This window comes from Trachurus japonicus, chromosome 16 (genome assembly GCF_045865225.1).
Source record: "Trachurus japonicus isolate A0001 chromosome 16, Traja_1.0".
Taxonomy (NCBI): Eukaryota; Metazoa; Chordata; class Actinopteri; order Carangiformes; family Carangidae; genus Trachurus; species Trachurus japonicus.
Window position 1 is genome coordinate 22,508,426 of NC_140922.1, and position 21,060 is coordinate 22,529,485.

The following is a 21,060-nucleotide window of genomic DNA, read 5'->3' on the forward strand; positions in this document are numbered from 1 at the left end:
CCTCCGCAACATGTCAAAATGTAATCTTTCCAAGACTGTAAAAAGGGAAATCCAATGATCGTCAGAATGGACTGAAGGCATTTTAAAGGGAACTGACTGGGCAGTCTTCACAAATAAAGTACGCAACACCAATATTAATGATTAAGAGCTTAAACCCCCAAAGTAGAACCAGTTCATCCTTGAATCCTAGTGAATGTTTGTTCCAAAATTTAAAGAAGTTCCTTCAAGGCATTGCTAAGACATCATGTCCACAAGAATGAGATGGATAGACAACCCCAAAGCAATATGCTTCTGGTTCTAGCCAATGCTGGCGCAGAGGCATAAGATGCCACAGGCATACTTTCAAGAATTTTCAAATTCAGTCAAGAGAATAAAACATTTGCTAAAAATATCAATAAATTCATTAAAATATTTAACCTGTCAATGACAACCAGCTTCAAATGCATTGGGGAAAAAAGCGGCTGACATCAAAGCCAGTGCAAAATAACGAGAAGTGCGGTTGCATTCTGTTGCTGAGAGAGTAAATTAGTGTCTCGCCAAGTCGAGCCGCCAAAAACGAAGTGTAAACACAGTCTTTTAGCTCTCAAGAGGGAAAAGATGATTACCTCACAATTACAAGACCACAGAGGAGAGAGAAGCCCCATTGCCTCAGTGACAGAAAGAGAGATTACAGGGTGGTGGCTGTGCTAATGATGATGGGAGCAGCGAAAATACTGCAGTTTATCCTAGATACACAAAATTGCAGCAACTAACAGAAATTTGTGGTACTTAGCTAACGCTTTGGCAATGCTCTTCAAAATGAAAGATGAAGGGGGGATATTTTATTTGCTGCATGTCTGCTGTCGAGCGAAGATGGGGACTTGAGTTTGCGACTTGAACTCGAGTGACATGTGACTGCAGTTTTTTTGTTTTTTTTAACAGCGGTACCATCCTTACAGGTGAGGCACATGTAGACGTCCATTTGTTGCCTGACCTTCCTTCACGAGGACTGCTGCAAAACTGGCACATATCAGGCTAATGTAAGCTAAGTACTCCTGTTTAATTTTTTGCTGCGGAATATGACTGAAGGCACGCGTGGAAGTCTACACGTGTTGACACGCCCCATGAGTTGATGACGTTAGGAGCTAATTTAAAAATTAACAACCAGTTCTTCTTTCTATCTTATTACCTACTATAATTAACAGCCTAAATCACCCCACAAAGACTTGACACTTGACACTTGACTCGGACTTGTGACCAAAGACTTGAAACTTGATTGGACATGCAAAAAAAGACTTGTGAATATCTCTGCTGTCGAGTTAAAAAAACGTTTCCCCCTCAGAGAATTGAATCATAAACATCCACAAAGGCATTCAACAGGTTCCTATTGCAGTAAAGCAACATTATGTGATCAGAAATATGTCAGTGCTACTGTGATGAGTCTAGGTTTTCCAACAAGGGTATACTACTAAGTCTGTTTAATTAATTAAAATTCAAAGTGGAATTGTACAGCATAGAATTTACCTCCTATGCTGACGTCACTGTACCATTGTCATTCTCACAAAGCCCTAAACTGAGAGGAGGGTTAGCTTTGCAATACATCACTACCTACCACCTCTCAGATTTTAAGCCATCTAATAAATCCTCACACAGTAATGTGATGACTGTGGGGGAGGGTGACCTAATCCTCCACGGATACCATGATACACCACACACAGACCTCCATGTTGACTGGCTATCATTGATGCAAAATGTAACCGTGCTTAGTGCACAAGCTAGTCCTAAAACCTTAAAAAAAAATAACAACAACAACAACAACAAGTAAGGGGGCTGTGAAAAGCTACTGACAAATTCTACTGCACAGCACTTAGCAGACCTTGAATTATCTTTAAAATAATTACAAGAATGTTGTAATCAGCTCCAAAAAGAATATGCTACAATAGTTGCCAAACACATGATGTAAAATCAGTGAAACTGAAAATATCTGAGGTCAAAAGGAGGCTAGAGGGTGGAGTATAAAGGTTGACATGGATTGTAATTTACTGTGGGACACTTACAACATTGTCATATCATGTCACAGGCATCACTGTAGATTCAGTACGACTTGGACACCGCATCCAACATATTAGCACGATGAAAACTGAAGTGAGGTCCAGCTGCTTCGCTCCGCTCGTGTTTCAACTGTCTGTCATAGTCTACAACTTTAATTACTTAATTCTACCCTTCAACTACTTCTCATCTCCATGACTCATATCCACAGCCAGTTTGTGGAATGAGAGGGTGCAGGAACCATAAAGCCATGTCAACACCTGTGGATATGAGGTCAATGCAATTGCATGAAAATCTAATGAGCTCATCTGGCAAACATTACATTTCATTCTGTATAAAGGTTAATCCATGCTATCCGTATCTGTGTCTCCCAGAGTCCATATGCTGAGACAGTCCACACTGTAAACGCTGAATGCACATGTGACCAACAAGTAAAAATGGAAGCTCAGTTTGTGCACAGTGTACAGTTTCTAACTATTTCTTTTCTGTGTTGCAATTCTGTTTGAATTTTCTAAATAACTCTTCCTCAGGGTCAGAATTATGTTTTCCAGTCTAAAGTGTGGAATGTATGTACAGTACATACACATACCTACAACTTATGCATGAAAAGATGTACTGTCAGTTGGTCTTAAGGCTAAGGTCACTGGCATATTTAGGACGATAAACATATCCTCAAATCTCACGTCTGAATAAGCTGCTCTGATATAGTTTATTTTATTCTAAAACCAATCTCTGCCAGTCCTTTCAATCAGACATCAAGGTCCTCAATTCTGTCCAGTATTTTACTTCTTTAAGGTCATGTATTTAGCCAAATACCAAAATCTTCTGTGCAAGATCTCTAGTGTCTTAATGTTACACACAGGGACAACTTCACCAGATCTGGGAGCAGACTGACGACTGCACCGTACCCTCTCAGGGAGCTGAGTTCCTCCGTATCCGTAGACACACTGGCCCAGAACAAAGCTTTATCATCTGTTAATGAATTCCACGGCCAGCAGTGCTTGCTGCTGCGGGCAGGTAATTAGTTTGAACAGCGGGAAAGATCAAAGACAACACTTCCTGTCTTGCCCTCTGGTCGTGACCTCACAAGGGGAAGTCACAGATTTCACCGGGTGAGAGAAGGAGAGAAACTCTATGAAGCTTAGCCAACAGGCACGAAATCACAGTCCCCGTAAAAAGTTGTTTCACTCTTCACACACTTCACACTGCAACTTTCTCATCTGGTAAAACATTAAAGTGTTTTATAAACAAACAAGTTGCTTTATGTCTTTGTAAAGATCACTTGCTTGCCATCAGTTACACGTTTATCCTGATTGAAATGTTCTGTTGCTTTTCTTCTTGGCATAATGAAGTGACTTTACCATTATTGTGAGTCTAATTTAATCTGTTAAGGACTGCAACAAAGAACAGGCTGAGTAAGGCCATCATTTCACGGAAGAGTTCAGACTATCACATACTCAGGGTTATCATCCTGAGTGCTGGAGCTTCCCTTCCTCTCACAGTGCCGTCTGAAGCCCTTATCTGACAAAATGGAGTCCAACGAGGACAGTGAGAGATAGTGTATCTGAGTGTGTGTGTATGCCAGTTTTATCTGATGATCCAAGTCATTACCCAGCCATGCCCCACAACATGGTGGCTCATAATTTTTCAATGCTGCCAAGTGTGGTTACATTAACACAGCTCAGCATAGTCCCACATGGTGACGATATGTTGCCAAAGTACCTTTGAGGAGATACAAGGACAGTCATGGTCATGTAATTCAGCTCTTTAGGATTTGCCAGCCATCTCCTCCACATAAAAACAGAAGTAGTCTTAAAAATATTTGAATTGTACTGTAATCCCCTCCTCCAGCCCTGAAATAATACACAAAATATTTAAAAAATATTTCATTGCACAGAGACAAGAGTCACAGACATTGAAAAATGTCTGTGGGCTTGGCAGGCCTACTCTCCACACTAACTGAAGGATTAAAAGCCCATAGGATTTGGCTGGCTGTGGTTTTAGAGTGCTGCTTAATTCTGCATGTAGCGCTCACAACATATTTCATTGTACATGAGGGATAATTGAGAAAGCCCTTGTCATGCCGAGCAAGCAACTTATCTGAGTGTTTGAAAGGACGGTAAACGTGCCGCATGGGTCACGCAAATACTGCCTTGCTGAATGATGAGCAAGTTCCATAACGTCACATCTTTGTCCCTTGATGCTCCGCCAGGGACTCTTAACTTCACCAGAGAAAATCAAATTTCCATGTAAAATTTACGCAATCAATCAATCAATCGTACTTTTCATATCAGTGGTACTGGGCTTTCAGGAAGCAGACCAATAGTTGGAGGTGAAAAGAGACTTTTCCACACTTCAAGTACCACAGAAGCTTCAGTGTTCTAGCAAACCTGTCAAAAAAGCTGTGTGAGGTCTGGATAAACCACTCCAATCAGGCCCAAAAAAACAACATAAAAATGGATTTTAGATCAATTCTTCATGAAGGTCACTCAGTTCATCCCCATCACCATAAAAGTTTTTGTTTTTGTTCTTTTTTTCCACTTTTTCAACATCCCAACCCTCTCAGATTCACATTTGTTTGGCAGCATCCCTTACTTTCATGCCGTGCAGTTTCACTCATCCAAACTTTTAACACATCTGTCAAGCAGTAAGGAAACTGTGATGTATGCCTCAACATGACAGAAAGCTCTTGCTGGAATGGACCACACTCTGTGCCTGGCACATGGACGACCCGTTCCCTATTCCCCTCTCCCTGCATTCCAAGTGGAATACATCACCTGCACACTGCTGCCAAGGACGAGACATACATCATCCTGTCAGGACAAGAGCCGGGATGGAGGGGAGCATGGCAAACAAATGGCACTGCCCTCTGTCCCATACAACTAGCCTCCAATGAGAGTAGGAGTGCGGTTAAAACCCATTCAAGCAAATAAAGCATATTTGAATTTGAATCAGGGAGAGAGTGTAAAAGCAAGAGCAAAAAACCACTGCAACCACTCCATTCAGGCACATGCTCAAGTAGGCTACACAAGACAAAGATGACTACCAGTAATGCCTCCAGGTGCCAGATTTCAACTCTTTTTAAATTTGGCTGCACCAGGTCAGTGGCCAAGAGTTGAAGTCAAGGTGGAAGAGAGCCAGCTAGAACTGGTTGTATTTAATGAGTGATAAGATGTGAACACTGATGGAAGTACCCTCTGGTCACCCTCAACCTCCCTCTCTATAAATCCTGGCAGTGAAAAATGAGATGGCAATCAATTGAGAGACGAGTAGACTGACCTCCACTGGGAAACAATTCAGTTTCTGCTGTTTCTGGGATGTATGCGCATGCAAACACACACACATAACGCAAACATACATGATCTTATATGTTGTATAGAAAATCCAGAGCCTATTTTTTAAGCAACAGAAAGTGAAAGGACAGAAGGTTAGGAGACATTCTGCACAGGTCATCAGAGATTCTATCTCAATAATCTTTACCTGGTTAAATAAAGGTTTAATAAAAAAAAAATCAACTTCAGTCCCAAGATGTGAGTAGACAGGCTGATCTTTAACAAGATAAGTAAGACCTACCAACCTTTGTCACAAGGAAGTGAGTTAGTTTAGTCATTTTTGTATAACACGATACTGTTACATGCAATAACAATGATGGCCATGTGATAGCCTGGTTGCTCAGTTATCAGCTTTCCTGCATTTGTTTCTTCAGCTATCACTTACACCACGAGCTTTCTAAATATGAGCAGTTTGTAATCCCCAGGCTCTAAAGGAAGATGAGCATCATCCATCTAGTTGAGCCCTCCACCCCCTTAACCTAAGACCATGGGCCATTAGGCTCCACAGGCTAAATAAATCCCCTTGTACACAGTAGTCACAAAGCAGAAGATACACTATACACAACATCTGGTTGATGCATATTCATAAAAGTATACAAAAGCTCTTTTTCTTGCTTTAACAATGAGAGGAGAATCTCTCAGATAAGTCGTGTATTTAAAATCCACAGGCAAACAAACTGTCCACCAAGAAACATAAAATATGGTAGAAAATTAGCAGAAGTAAAGATAAAAGTAGAATGGAAGTGGGAGGAAAACTGCGTCACACTGACATACTTCCACTGACATATTTTCTGATCTATTGTCTGTCATCATTATGACGAATCAACATTAGCAGACAAAAATAAGAAACTTGTTCCCAATCACAGCATTCGGAAGAGCTTGTTCCCACTTATTGTTGTCAGTGGCCGATTGTTGTGCAAATGATTTTCATCTGTGGGACTGAATCTGCTTTTCAGACCTTCAGACGAGACAGAGACAGAGAACCAAGCAAGCAAGCAGGAAAAATATATATTGGATTCATTCTGCATTTAGCTGTGAAATTAGCAACATCAGTTAAAGTGACAACAAAATGAATCAGTGCAAAAGTAGTTCCACTAGCCTCTTCAGTCTAGTTTGGCATACAATATTCTAGTCTCTTGATAAACAACTCCTGAGCAATATACATCTAGTTATGGCTTATCTTGTATCTATTGCAAAGAAAAACACAAAAGAGAACATAAGACTTGTGGGTAGATCAAAGTAGAGATGAGTACAGAATTCTGTACTTTTATTAGTACCGACCAAATTCCCATAGCATCCTGAGTATTGATTCATGTCAAATCAAACGGTGAGTGAAGGAGTGTCTGCCAGACGCAAACACAAAATGTGTAAAGTCTTATTTCCTTGTAGAGCTGTGTGCAGCACATTGCCCCTCCTTGCCCTGCTCTCTATCTCTCACAAACACACTGACAACAGAGCTGTCCCAACGGGCCGGGCCGGGCCAGCCCAACCAACCCGACTGAATGCTCTCGTTTGGGCTGAAATATATACAAATGACTCGGGTTGGGTCTGGCCTCGGGCTTCCTCTATTAATTAATGTAAGAGAGGGTGGGCCACGACAAGACAGGGCTTTAACACCTGCGGGTGGAGTTTAAATTTTCGGCACCAAACTCTACTGCTTGTGAATAGCCCCTCCTCTCCGTGCATCCATTTTAAACAGTGATCCCGCTATAATGCAATTAAAGCAGATATCAGTGGAATGTTTTTGTTAATATAAGTCCTAAATAGTCCTATTTTCCGTCAGCAATCACTTACATGAAGTAAGGAAGACCTCTTATTATGCCGGCTTGCTTGTTTACACTGAACCATAACAATATATCTTCAAAATTCTGAAGTTTTGACTGACGTTTTTGCGAAGAAAATAAGTACAGAAAACTTTATATTGTTGCATGCTGGGACTAGTTCCCAGGATACGGGTATCCGTACTGTATCAGTTTAAATTCTGAAAGGTACTCATTCCTAGATCAAAGTGATAGTGCACCTGAACAAAGACCTTGCTGACAGACTAGTATAACTTCTAGGAACAGTGAGAAAGAGTTGGTGTTGAGTCTACTTGGACATCTTAATTTTTTTGGTACCTGAAGGCCTCTCCCCTGCTCCACCACCTGGACCTTTATGTTCATAGTCAAACTGGTCTGGGTCAATCCATCAGAAACTGAATCTAAAAATACAGACCATGTGGTCATGTTAGTGTCAATTCTAGGCCTATGATGATGAAGAGGAAACATATAATCCATGCAGAGTGGTTTCGTGGTTTACCAGTCTCCTTCACTGCCTGCTGTATCATTTGGCTCTTTCCAGTGAGGTCAACTCAAGCAGTTTACTGGCAGAGCTGAGTTATGGTGGATAGCAAATAAAGGAGCCTTCCATAGAAAGCGATTGAAGTTGCATCTTTGTATTTAACTCTGCATAGCCTGCTGCATAATAGAAAACGACTGTGGACTGAGAATGGTAAACAGGCAAAACTGACTATGAGAACAATCTGCAATAACCTTGATACAGGAAGAAGCGCTCTCAGTGTGATAATTATCCACCAGTTTCCCTAATAAAACATAGATATCAGTCAAGAGAAAACACACTACCATGTAAGTACAGCATATCCTCACCTTAAAGCAGCTCAGAAAACATTGCACGAAGATTAACAATAACCCTGGTGATTGAAATGAATAGAAAGATAGATACAAACAGTGTATGATTGAAACAAGGTATATGAAATGAGACAAAGCATTTTAACAGTCCAAACTTAGTAGTAGTGCTTCTGTTTCAAGGTGTTTCAAGGCGCAGCGCATAGGATCTAAGGCTCTGCCTCTGGTACAACCGAGTTGATGCTTACTTGGTATCACAATGATGGTTAACCAAGGAATATTCAGTTATTCAGAAGAGACCATTAAAGATAAAAACCGAACTACTGATCAGTGCAAGAGTAGACAAGACTGAAAAGGGGCATTTATAGTTGTTAATGTGCAGGAACTCTGAGATCGACCATCCTCCCCCAATGATTATCGTTTTCCCCAAGCTCTGCAAAGCCTGCATCAAGTTGGCTGGCAGCCCTCTGCCAGGGGCTTTGGCCAATATTGAGGATTAAAACCCTGCAAGTCTATAAATACACCTAGCAGACCAACGTCAGCACCCAGCCAGCTATTGGACTCACCTCTCACTGCTGGATAGCTGGCATGTGTTTTTCTTCTTTTCTGCTTCTCACTTGCTTCTACTTTCTCCCTTCGTCTTTAAGTTTCTCAGACTCTCAATGTTCTTTCTCTTTGTGGTCCTATTTTCCCCTCCAACTCCCTCTCTCAGTTTGTCTCCCAGTCTTCTGTGTCTCTCACTCTATCCCTCTCATACTCTCTCGCTTGGCAGGGCCTCTTAATTGGAAACAAGCTGTGAGAAGGCTTTCAGTTTGAGGTTAAAACTGCATCTGACCTGCCTCCTGCTGTATCTTTTCTTCTCTCCTTTGGCTGCATCACAGGCTTGTGCACAGTGGCCTAGAGCAGATGTATGAAAGACAGAGTGTGGTGAAGAGGGAAGCAGAAAGTTGACTCTTCCCACTGGCTGGAAACAGCAGGAACATAACAGGTGAACCAGCCAAATGGAAAACCTATAACTAGGCATTTTTTATCTGAACAACATGCCCAGCTGAAATAAGAGATGTATAAGCAGGTAGCCAAAAGAGACTGATTAATCACACCTTAGGACTTGTACATTCCTTAGCAAGCCCAGGAACTTGTTACAATGCAATATGCATTGAGTATCCTGACACAGCTTTCTCCGCCTATTGCAAATATTGCCATCAACTTATTCCTTGTATTGTTCATCGTCTACTCACGTCATGCAGGCTAATCTCATCAAATGTACTGTGTCCAAGTAATATTCATTGGAAAAGCAAAAAGCCCCCACCCAGCTGGCAAACTAGTCACAGTTCCCAACATCACTAACACAAAACAAATGGTGATTAACACAAAACATAGGCCAGTAACTCAGTCGTTGTTGCACTATATTTATCACAAGAATATAAAAAGTACAGTACAACTGCAAACAAGAAAATACAATTATACAGTATAGAATGCAATGCCGTGCCCAGATATAATCACATTTCACTTCAAACAGGGGACCTACAGCATACAAGTCCATACAAAGCACATCAAAATCCCCATACATACCAAGCTAACATCTGGAGCATCAAGTCTCTCAACTATTACAGAAAAATGACATGGCCATTACATGGTAATTATAGTGAGAGGCAGCATTCAGCCTGTCACAACTTCCTTGTTGTCAGTGGGAGAGGATAAGAGGGATTTGTTGCACAAAGGGCCACAGCCAGGCACAGAAACTATTATTTCCACCCAGTTAGACCACAGACTGCACTGTCTGACCCATAGGACTGTGCATCTCAGTCACAATCACACATCAACCTGCATGCAGAACTCAAACCAAAAATGATGCAAAGTAATAGTTCAATCTAAAGATTTTAATTTGTGCTTTATGTCCATCAGATGACTCTGAAGGGAACAGGCATAAATATGGCATACCTACAGCTGTTATATGACACATTTACAAGTTGCCCAATGTCTTAGCCTGAGTCTAAATCTGTCTGACAAACAGCTACCTAATTAACAAAGATGCTTTAAAGAGCTCAGCTTACTTAATATTATTCCGATTTGCAACATGCTACAAGCTGCTTACTCTAGCCAATGTGTTGTTCATGGCACAATATAAGTCAGAGACACTTTTCATTTGAAAAGTTGATCCATGATACAAAAACAATTATTGATCTCCTTGGCAACAGCCGCCACTACTATCCAACCCACATCGCAACCCCTCCACATCTCACTTGTTTGGAAAGCTGTGCATAACTGGGTGATATAATATAGGATATAAAGTAGGTCTGGGTATGATTACAGCTGAAAATGATTTGGCTTCTGGGGACTGATGAATGGGTTGTGTCAGAACTAATATTAACCATTTGGATTCACCCCTAAAAAAGGCAAAAGCCGACCGTATACCCCAGACAGACGTGCTAAAAAGCTTAATGTAACAATAGGATTTTCATGACCCAATGTCCTGCTGGACAGTGGCCAGAAAGCAATTAATGAATTAACAACGAACCCCTAAGCAAGCCTTCTGTGTTTAACATCTTCTAGAAAATCAGAGTGAGTTACTTTATATTATGAGCATCCTTTCATTATTCATCCTCCACAACAGAAAAAGAAATATGACACATGTGCCATTAGCATCACCGCTAAAGCCAGTCAATCATACCAGGTAATCCATGAATACTAAATTCAACATGCTTGATAGATAGCATTAATTTCAGTGTTGCACAGCCTACAATAGATCAGGTATGAAACACAGGTCCTAAAAAAGTAGGAATAAAATCAAGTATTATTTCACACACAATATATATAATGTATTCTAGAAAATCATTGGGTCGTTGAAGATATTTTTACCAGATCCTTTCCAAACAAACTTCTTATAAATAATGTATTATATCTTGCTTCCTCTGTTCCTCAGAAATCTGTATGATGAAAACGTTGCTGCTGTATTTCAAACACTGAGATCTAAAATATGAGGATGTGTTCTGGCAAAACCAGGTCATAATGTGAGCAAGACCTTCAAGTCCATATATTCCAGCACAATAAAAGTCACAGGTTGGCTCAGATGAAGAGGACTGTCAAGCTTCCTGTTTGAAACAGCATGAAATATATGTTCCTCGTTATTTAAGTGCAATAACTTCTTGTAACCATATCAGTTTTGGAACGAGCGAATAAACTTTATATAATTCAACAATAATTCAGCAGCGGACTATGGATCAAGCCAAAGCCTGTTGACTTATAGTGGTGTGGCTTACTGAGTATGTACTGACTGAAAACCTCTGAACATTACGTAGCCACGCAATGGAGCTAAGCTGGCGAGGGCTAGTGAGATACCAAAAGCCCATTTCTCCCCCTATGCTACTTAATGACAGGGGGATTATTTTTTTTCCTTTGGGTTATGGCTCTGATGCCACCCATCTCACTATGTGAAATCACTCCCTGGAAGCACTTGGCAGCGAGCAGTCAACTGGCAGAAAGGCAGAGTGAGCAGATAGCTTGTGTCTTAAGAGTGATATGGAGAATGTTCTTCTGCTGAGCCAATGAATGAACCTTATAAGCTGGTACTTACCTGCACAAGCACACACCAACATGAGAGGATCGATGCTAAGCAAACACATGATGTGAAAATACAGCACAAGGTTAAAAAGGACAGGAAGAAAAAAAAAATACCATTTGTTTTCACTACATACTGCAATCAAGTGCCATAGCTGACCCCTCAACACACTATAAAATGGTGTGTCACCCAAACTGAACAACTGACAACATCATGAAGACGCAACATGGGGGTCAATCACCACAGGCCCCCAAACAACACCGGGGTCACGCAGGACACGGTTTGGGGCCAGGGCATTCCTGGCTGATGCAGTTGGGTTTGTCTGGGAAATGACTGAGCAAACAGGGGCCAGAGTGGCTTCCCCTTACTGGCACCAGCGCTTTGTCCCCACTAATCCACTCCAAAGAGCCACAGTCAAACACCCAGCGCCATATAGTCACCAGTAACAACACAGCACAGTCTGGGGGGACACGAAATGAATCCCACTGGCCAAAGCAGGGAGACAGACGCCGGTTTGCTCATCAGATTTGGGCACAGAAATCAGTTTGGCTTATCTGTAGGGCTGGGTGGTGATCACAGAGAAACTTTTTGACGCAATGGGGCTGTGCAATATTGCCTGCAGCAGGGATGGGGGTACTTGGACTCATCTTTTTTTGCTCATAAATCCAGAGCATCATGGCAACAGGTAGCTGCGTGTGTACATTGTAACACTGAGTGATTTAGAGTTCATTATACACTGACAAGCAGGAAGGTGGAAAGGTCAAGAGTAATGGAAGCATATTCACTGGTGAATAGGAAGTATTTAGAGACTGATACGGATATCAATTGAATTCGTTTAATAAAGTAGCTCTTTGTGGAAAACAACATTAAAGCTAATCTACTTATCTGTGCCTTGTGATGTGTAATTTGGTCAAGTTAAGTCATATGATATGAAGATCAGTGAAAACCACTAAATTTTGATTTTTTAAATTTGATTTTTTTTTTATGTTTGTCAGTGTGTTTCTGTTGCTGTTGAATATAACAATAATGCAAATAGAACTGTTATAAAATGTGGGACAAGAGCATTTTGACTGCCTTGACACCATGTTGTGTTTAGGACTATCATCACACTTTGTCATATATGGGATGCATAACAACAAATGATGTGCAAGACATCCCAGGCTGTGTGAGATCGCCTTGCACTCCAATAATAGCAAAGCTATAGCTTAACCAGTCATACACAATATGAAATAAAAAGCATAAAAAACATGGAAAAAACACAGATAAAAAGGCAAAGTTTTGGACAAATATTAATATTAATCATTAATGAATTTAAATATCTGTGTTGCAGCAACATAAACACAAAGATTTAGTTAAATTTAGTGTGCCATGGTTACAGATACCTAAAAAAGTAAAGTTCAAGGTGTCTTGACGACTCTTTGTCATTATTAGAGTTAAATATGAGTGTGTTTTGATTCAGGCAAGAATAAGGACAAAATAAAGAGACAAGATGGAGTACCAAAAACATAAATCAACTCATATCTCAAAGAGCTACTATAAAATATGAATAAATGTAGTTGGGTGGTACTTACTTGTCATACTCTGCGTTGTCTTTATCACAGCGTGCATCCTTGTGCTTCTGCCAGTCCTTCCCATGCTTGCAGGTAGTGAGGAGGACCACATCCTGTGAGTTATGAACATGATATAAAGCGTTCCTAGTGTCTGAACCTATTCCAGTTAGGTACCTCTTCCCCTTAAAAACAAGCATGTACTTCCTATAAGGGGGAATGGTGTTATGTTTCAGGTAGCCTCTTTCCCCTCCTGTCCTGGGGTGGTCTTTAGAGAAAAGAGGAATTGAAACATCAAAGTTTGGCCTAAAGTTCTCGGTGCTGATGCTGGCCTTAGCCAACATTGCAAGGCCGATGTCAAAGCCAAGGTCCTCCGTGTAGTCTGGCCAGGTGCCGGAGTACAAGTTGAAGATGATGTGGTTTTTGCCCCCGTTCCACAAAGGGAGGTTTTGGACCTTAGCTCTCAGGTTGTGTACATACTGGGGTGAAAGCTGGTCCCGGTCCAGGGTGTCCAGACTCAGGACGAACAAACATGCCTGTCCTGGATCAGGTGTGTGAAACCTGGAGCCTTCAATAGCGGACAATATGTTCTGATAACTCTCTGACATCTTTTCCCCTTTCTGCTGGGGATAGACATAAACTTTAAATCCATTCCTCTCACATAGGGAGAAATCAAAGCAGGAGTCCATCCTGCAGCGTTTGCCAGTGTAAACACCGGAGTTAGCGTCCCTCTTTTGCCTGGGAGATATGTGTTCATTGTGATCATCGCGCCGATCTTGCTCCCAGGAGCTGAAAGGCTGCAGGTACCCCGGGAAGCGACGCCACCGCGCCCCGGGGTGATGGTGATGATGACCGGCGAGGCTGCGGTCATCACGCCGCCGGCTGGACAGCGGGACTTGTATCCCCCCAAAACAAAACAACAGAATGAGACACGCACCGGCGGAGAACAGGATTAAGTACCGTTTTTTGGCCTGCATGTGTCCTACGATCTGAGATCAGATGTCTGGCGATAAATCCAAGAAGAAGTAGGAGTCCCCAAGTTTTGGTTTCACCACCACCACAGTCTCCTGCGGGAGCGCTCCTCCGCCATCTTCCCCCGGGCTGCAAGGGCTGTGCGCGCACGTCTCCCCCCACCACCACCTTCTTCTGCTTCAGATGCCTTCTTTCACAAGTCCGGGAACTGATCCAACGCATGTGGGCGATTTTATAATGTCCATCCACCTCGTCTCCTCGTCAATAAGTTGTATCGATTAACTGACAACAGGTTCTGCTATATAATATGCACCACAGCGCTGCTGCCTTCACCTTCAATCTGGTGCATCTGAAGTGGTACACCCTACTTTCCTTTGTATTAAAAAATATATAAGCTACCTTTACTTTAACAAGAGCATTACTTACCTTACTTACTAAGCAGGGGGCCACACGGTGACTAATAATAACACTGCACAAAATTAGCACAAACTTAAGCCTGTTATAAGTAGCAGTGTGGACCAGACTTGTTGCCTGGACAGTCAACTATTGTCCCTGCTGGAAATTAGCTACCAGGGCGAGCAAGCACAGCCCCTAAACATTCAACCTATTACCACTGCGCTTTCTTTTTTACTAAACCGTGTAGACAGAGGCTTATCATTGTGGCTAAGTGTAACGTAGCTAGTATCTAACATAGGCTTCTTTCTTTCTTTCTTTTTTAGCTAGCAAGCAAGCTAAAGCTACAGCTAACCACCTGGCTAGTTTGTGAAAACATTATTCCCAGTTAGCTTGTTAGCTAAGCGGTCGCATCAAAGTAAGTAAAGACAGCCAGGCAGAAAGGCAGCCTCTGCTCTGCTCCTCTCCGGCGTCCACAACAACCATGTCTCTCTCTCTCTCTCTCGTTTTGTCCACAACTTATCTCCCTCCTTTGCTCTCTCACGACGTAACCCGACAGGCTAATTTCTCCGTAAATGCCTCCAGTAACGTTACACACACACACACACAAACACACACACACACACAGATGAAGAAGAGGAGTTGCTGCTGTAGAGAGACTGCAAGCCAAGCAGAGCGGCACACAGCACAGCACAGCACGGCACAGCAGTCCCACCACCAGGACGAAACGACTGCTGCCGACGATGATGATGATGATGATGATGATGATGTGACGTCCTTCCACGGCGCACGGTGCGTTATCATTGGCTCCCATTACATCCGAGGCGGGCGGGGCTTCCAGTGCACCCATTCACATCCAGAGAGGGAGGGAGGGAGGGAGAGAGGGAGAGCTCCTGCACTGATTTCACTAGACTAGAGGATTGTGAGTTGTGGTTTGTTGCCTGTTGAACCATATCAAACCATAGGAGAAGTTGAAGAGTAGTTAAATGGAGAAACAATAAAAAAGCAGAAGCAAGAACAAAACAACCACCACAGGGCTGTAAAAAAAAAAAGAAAAAAAAGAAAGAGTTTTGATCACATGATTGTCATATAAACTGCAGATGTGACAATTTAATTTTGTTTCTGGTAGGCTATTAGTTTGAGGCTATTATTATTTACAAAGGAGTCAACAAATAGGTGTGAATTAAATTCCCCTTGGGTGATCAAAAACATCATTTTTCTCAGGGTTTACATTTTTGACCGTGGTAAAAATGCATTAAAACATGCTATAAATGAAGCATTATGCTACTACAGAGCTTTTCCAGCTTACAAATTATATTCGGCAGATATAAAGGAGCATGATTGTGTGGTACATGGCCATGAAAAACTCACATCATCGTCATTTCTTTATATGTTCAATGTAAAAACAGCCACTACAACTAAAATACGGCAATCGCATTATGTTCCACAGTGATAATAGTAATATGAGTTTTCAGGCATACTGTTTTCTCATACACAGTCAGTGGGTTTGTAATTATAGTGGGTTTAAATCTTAGCAGTGGCAGCATTGTCCATTACTGTATGGTTACCATAAACCATCTTGGCACAGGGCTGGCGGACTGGGAACGTGCTTCAAAGAAGGTTTTGGTTCAGGGCCCTGTATTAATATGTGATTCACTACAACTGCTGAAAGACCGGAAATAGGATGCCTGAAAGATTGGGGGAGTTGGATTCTTTCTTTTGCTTTTTATTGGATGGTGAAGGTTCTTCATCAGTAAATTGATCCAGCTGAAGTGGCCTTTTAATAAAATACTGCATCCTTGGGTACAGCAGTGCTGCTCTGTTGTTGAACATGACCTCTGACCTTTCTTTTGGAGATGAATTTATGCAATTTAGAAATAGAGAATGTGAGGTAGGGATAAAGAAAGAGATTGCCCCTGAGAGGAATTGTACCAGTGAATATGGACCAGCAGCACAATGGTACTGCAGTGTATTAGCCAGGTCTTTTCTGGCATGTATTAAGCCATGATGTGTTTTCACAGCTGCTCTGGTCTGAAAGACTAGAAGTGAGTTTGCAGAAGCGGGGAAAGAGCAAGGAGGAATGTGAAGCTGCGTTCCTCAGGAGCTGTGGACCAGTTATCTGCACTGCCTCAGTTCCCCATGGGCCACTGATCAAAGACAGGGAGGGATATGATGCCCACCTCCTCATTCTTTACCTCCTCCCTTTCTCTTTTGTCTCCCCTCTTTCTGTCCCACTCACCCTTCTCCTGCCTTCCTTCTTCCTTCTCTTACTCTCTCTCTCTATCGTCCCCTCTGTTGCTCTCTGGTATTTTTTTTTCCATCTCTTCGCTCTTTCATCCTTTTAACTGGTTTACGAGGGGGGTGTCGTGTCGTGTCGCCGCTGACTGATGTGGTTAGATGAATGTTCTTCAGCATCTGCCACTAAACTGATCAGATGTGCTTTGTTTATATGTCACTGAATTTTTATTCTAGGAGTTTAAAGTGGTATATCCATGCAGACTTGTAACAGTCCCTCACTTTACTTTTTGAAATGTATTTTTGGACTTCCAGTAGGATTTCATTTGCATCACTTCAAAACCAACATGACAACAAAGTAAGAAGAAATCAACCAGGAATGCAGACAAATATATAACAAATATAGAGACAAATACATACCTATATCTATATACACACACATGCATGCACACACACAGACACACACATCTGTGTTTAGTTATTATCTACCGCTTAATAACAATGTGGAGATGCTGTGTCCCTGCTGTTGCATTGTGTTTGCTGGGCTGAGTACTGGCCAGATTTAGAGCAGCAGGGTGACTGAGCCAGAGCAGCACTCCCACTGTGTAATACACGCAACCATGCCAATATCTAATTTGGATGCACCCAGGTCAGCATAGTTTTCCCAGCCAGCCAGCAAGTCAGGCAGCCAAAGACTAAACAGCCAAATGGAGATTTATTATTTCCTTCTGAGTACATTTTGAGGTCAGCAATAACTGTAATGCAGCGCAGATTTGTTATTAAACATCCCACTCATATATTCGCACGAAAAATCACAATGTTTGGTATATACCACAGCCACGCAGACACATGGGTGATTATGCATGTGCACTTACACACACAGCCATTTGTGGGTGTGTAACTGCTATGTATGTGTGTCTCTTTCATGTAGAGCACAGCCTTGGATGTGATGATTTAATGTCCCCTCCCAACCGAGACTGACAGCCTTGGCGAGTAGCCTCATTCATCTGCGTTGATGCTGAAATGCACAAATCACATCTCAGAGGATCAGGACGAAAAGTAAAATGAAGGGTTGATGTGAAAAATGGAAGTGTCAGAGCCTCGATGCAGAAGTGGCGGGTAGGATCGCCCCCGAAGATTTAAATGGAGGGCTCCATGATACCGTACCTCTGGCACCTTCAGTGGGAGTCATGTAGTCATGTAGATGGATATTTTCTAAAATCACACACCAGGAGCCCCCAAAATAGTTTTCTTGCCCAGAGTTACATGAGAAGATCGATGCCACTCTCACGGCTGCGTTAGATTTGAAGCAACACAAAACAAAGAGCCTGACCCAGTAGGCTACATCTCATTTGTTTCGTTCAGATCTGGTTAGCTTGGCTTTGTAACAGTGTTTTGTGCACAAACCAGCTGCTGGGCGCATAGATTTTCTCATCTAATGTTTAGCAAGAAAGCAAACAGCAAACTACTGTATCTGGTTTTAGTCCAAGAGAGAGGAGAAGCGTGGTCCTTCCATTTATACATTCTCAGGCTGTTAGGTGAAATTTCTATCGCTTGTAACTGATTAATATTTATGGATGTCAATTGATTTTCATATAGAACTTAGAAAATGTAAATGAGGCATTGAGGTCAGCACAGGATGGCTCCAAATTAATACATAGTAGGCTAAATGTAAATTACGCCTCTTTTTATTCATTTCTTAGACTATATTCAATATATCACTGAGATAATTTGGCAAATGAATCTAAATCCATGACCAAAATGTTAAATTTATTGGCTAAGTAAGTCTGTGCTATGTAGAGCCAGAAGGGCTTTCTTGTTCTTTACAAAAATGTCATTGTCTTGTGACGATCAGTCTGATATTATTATTTCTCGTCAAAATTGTCAGTAAAGATAAAAGCACACTAAGGTTAATGTGAATGTTAACTCCAGTGAATAATGAAAGTCTAATTCTGCTTCTGGCAGTAATTTCTGTGATATGCTTCACTCATAAAGGCCTGCACAAATTTGAATGGCAGACATAAAAAGCTTTCACCCTGTCATGACCCTTTTTAAATTCAGAGCGAATTACTATTTTCTGTAAAAGACTGATATTTTATTCTTTCTTTGCAATGAACAGCAGACACTCTTTTGACAGAAAGTAATGCATATTTTGCATTTGCTCCCAAGTTTTGTTGAATTGTTGACTATTTGCATTTGCATTTCTCCTGTTTTATCTGTGCATTAATGGATTTGAGCAGATCATTCAAGGCAAACATATCTATCAGTCAATAAAGCTATATAGAGAAACAGTTTTCAGGCAGCTGATCCAAATAGTTGGAAAAAGTTCAAGGTGCAAAAGGTCATATCTATCATAACTATCATCATTCCTCTTTTTCGTCCCCCTTTCTCCTCTACTGTTTGTATCAATATGTGTTAGAAACAAAGGAAAGATATGTGTGTATGTAGGCTACTACATGAGCACAATATGCTCACCACCCTTTGTGCACGACAATGTGTGTGTGTTAGAACATCTCAATCACAGAGCAGAGATCAGGTTCAATTACACATGCAATAACTTTTAGGTCTCAGAAGGCCTAAAAGCCATTTATATGCTAATACGTATGACAGCAGTAATGACTTGCAATAAAAAAAAAGACATCTGCTGCTTGATCAGATCTGATATCAGAGCATTACCACAATCAGTCTTTGCTATTTGTCCTGTAACTGCTTGTTAGCCTCAAAACTCCTTGTGGGAAGTGTTTTGGCATCTAGTATTGGTGATGTAATCACTCCTTCTCCTGGCTGTCTCTTGTCTCTCTGCAATCTGTAATAGTGTTGAATTTGTGTTTTAGCTGTGGACTCCTGAGGGAAATTGAGAGTAGACACATTTTTCTAAGGAATCAAGTAAAGTCTTAATTCAACTATGTGGATGAAAATCAAATTATGGGGTTAAAATTTGTATAACACCTTGACAAGGAAAAAGTGAATTACAAAAACATTTACCTTTACTTACCATGCGCACATTTTCCATGCCAGCTAACAAAGTAAATTTACTATCCCGAGTCCTAAACAGCAGCATCTTAGCACTGTCAGAGTGAGCATGTTAGTATGCTGAGAGCAACATTTAGCTCAAAGCACCACTGAGCCTCAGCACAGTCTCACAGAGCTGCTTGCATGGCTGATGATGTTTAGATTTTTTAATAAAAAGGGTTAAAAAACAACAATATTTGAACAAATTCATTACATTTTCCCTCAAAAATCACCTGTGGCTCTACTATTTGTTCATACGCTCTACAAATCAGCGCTTCCTGTCCATGTGATTGATAGTGTTTACTTGCTGTTAAACATAAAAGATCCTCATTAAATTCATACAACAATATCAAAGGAAACACAACAAAATCAATCACATAAGCCCCATTAAATACCAGCTATACATGGCAGCTAATTTTAGCAGTAATTAGATTTGATACACGTCCGTGAAATACTTGCTGACATGAGAGCAGAGAGACAGAAAGAGGAGGGCAGCCAGTGTATCCCGTCTTATTCCAATGAGAGAAGCCTGCTGTGTGCAGCTCTCACTTCAAGGGCCTGAAAAAGATCAATGAGGAAGAATAGCAGTGGGACTGGATACAAATTGAGCAGCCTTTAATCACCTCACATGGTTCACAGCGGTGTGAAAGTTCCCGCCATGAAAGGGTTTAATCACTAGCCAAGCTGAATAGAGTCAACCTGCTACTAATAAAGGGCACACAGGACCTAAGGGGACACAGGGACGCACTTACACACACACGGACATACATGCAACACACATGCTTGTACTAATGAGTCAAGGCATAGACACACATTCATGTGCATGTGCATCAAGAGTGTTTTTTGCATAAATGCTGCACACTCACAGCTTCAAAATGACTCCTCTGCTGAAGACTGGTAACAAGCTCCAGTTGATAAATCTGTGCCACTCTTTCTTGAAAACATTATTCAACGTCTGTCGCTCGGTGAGTTTGTTATTACATAAAGTAGCTCACAGGTAAAAAGGGAATGACCATTTGTCAGCCCGTTGAAGGCTTTCACTGACAAATGATAATTACCTGACCCAGCAGTCAATGGCCGACAGGCTACTCTGGGAACGAGATCTGAGAGCCGTCAATGCTCTTAATGGGCAGGATGTGAGTGTCATTTGGTCACACTTCACTCAATGGCTAAATGAATATACAACATGCGTGGAATACTACTGAGTTACACTGTTGCTGCTGCCCTTTGCTTGCACGTACAAAAGGATTTATCACAAACAACTTGGCATTTTACTATAAAAGCAATTTCCAGATCAGGATAACAAGAAGAGAAAACCCTTAAGGCACCAGGAGGTTAATAAAGACGTTGTGTAGTGA

At 41.5% G+C, this 21,060-nt stretch overlaps 1 protein-coding gene across 1 annotated transcript in view; it reads right to left on the reverse strand.

The window, feature by feature from the left end:
• Window positions 1-15,242, reverse strand: part of LOC146972398 (exostosin-1a-like) — a 37,797-nt gene extending 22,555 nt beyond the window's left edge. The window contains exon 1 of the mRNA XM_085802584.1: window positions 13,115-15,242. Coding sequence (XP_085658710.1) covers window positions 13,115-14,067 — 953 coding nt within the window. The 5' untranslated portion in view covers window positions 14,068-15,242. The remainder of the gene's footprint in view (window positions 1-13,114) is intronic.
• Window positions 15,243-21,060: the final 5,818 nt, after the last annotated feature.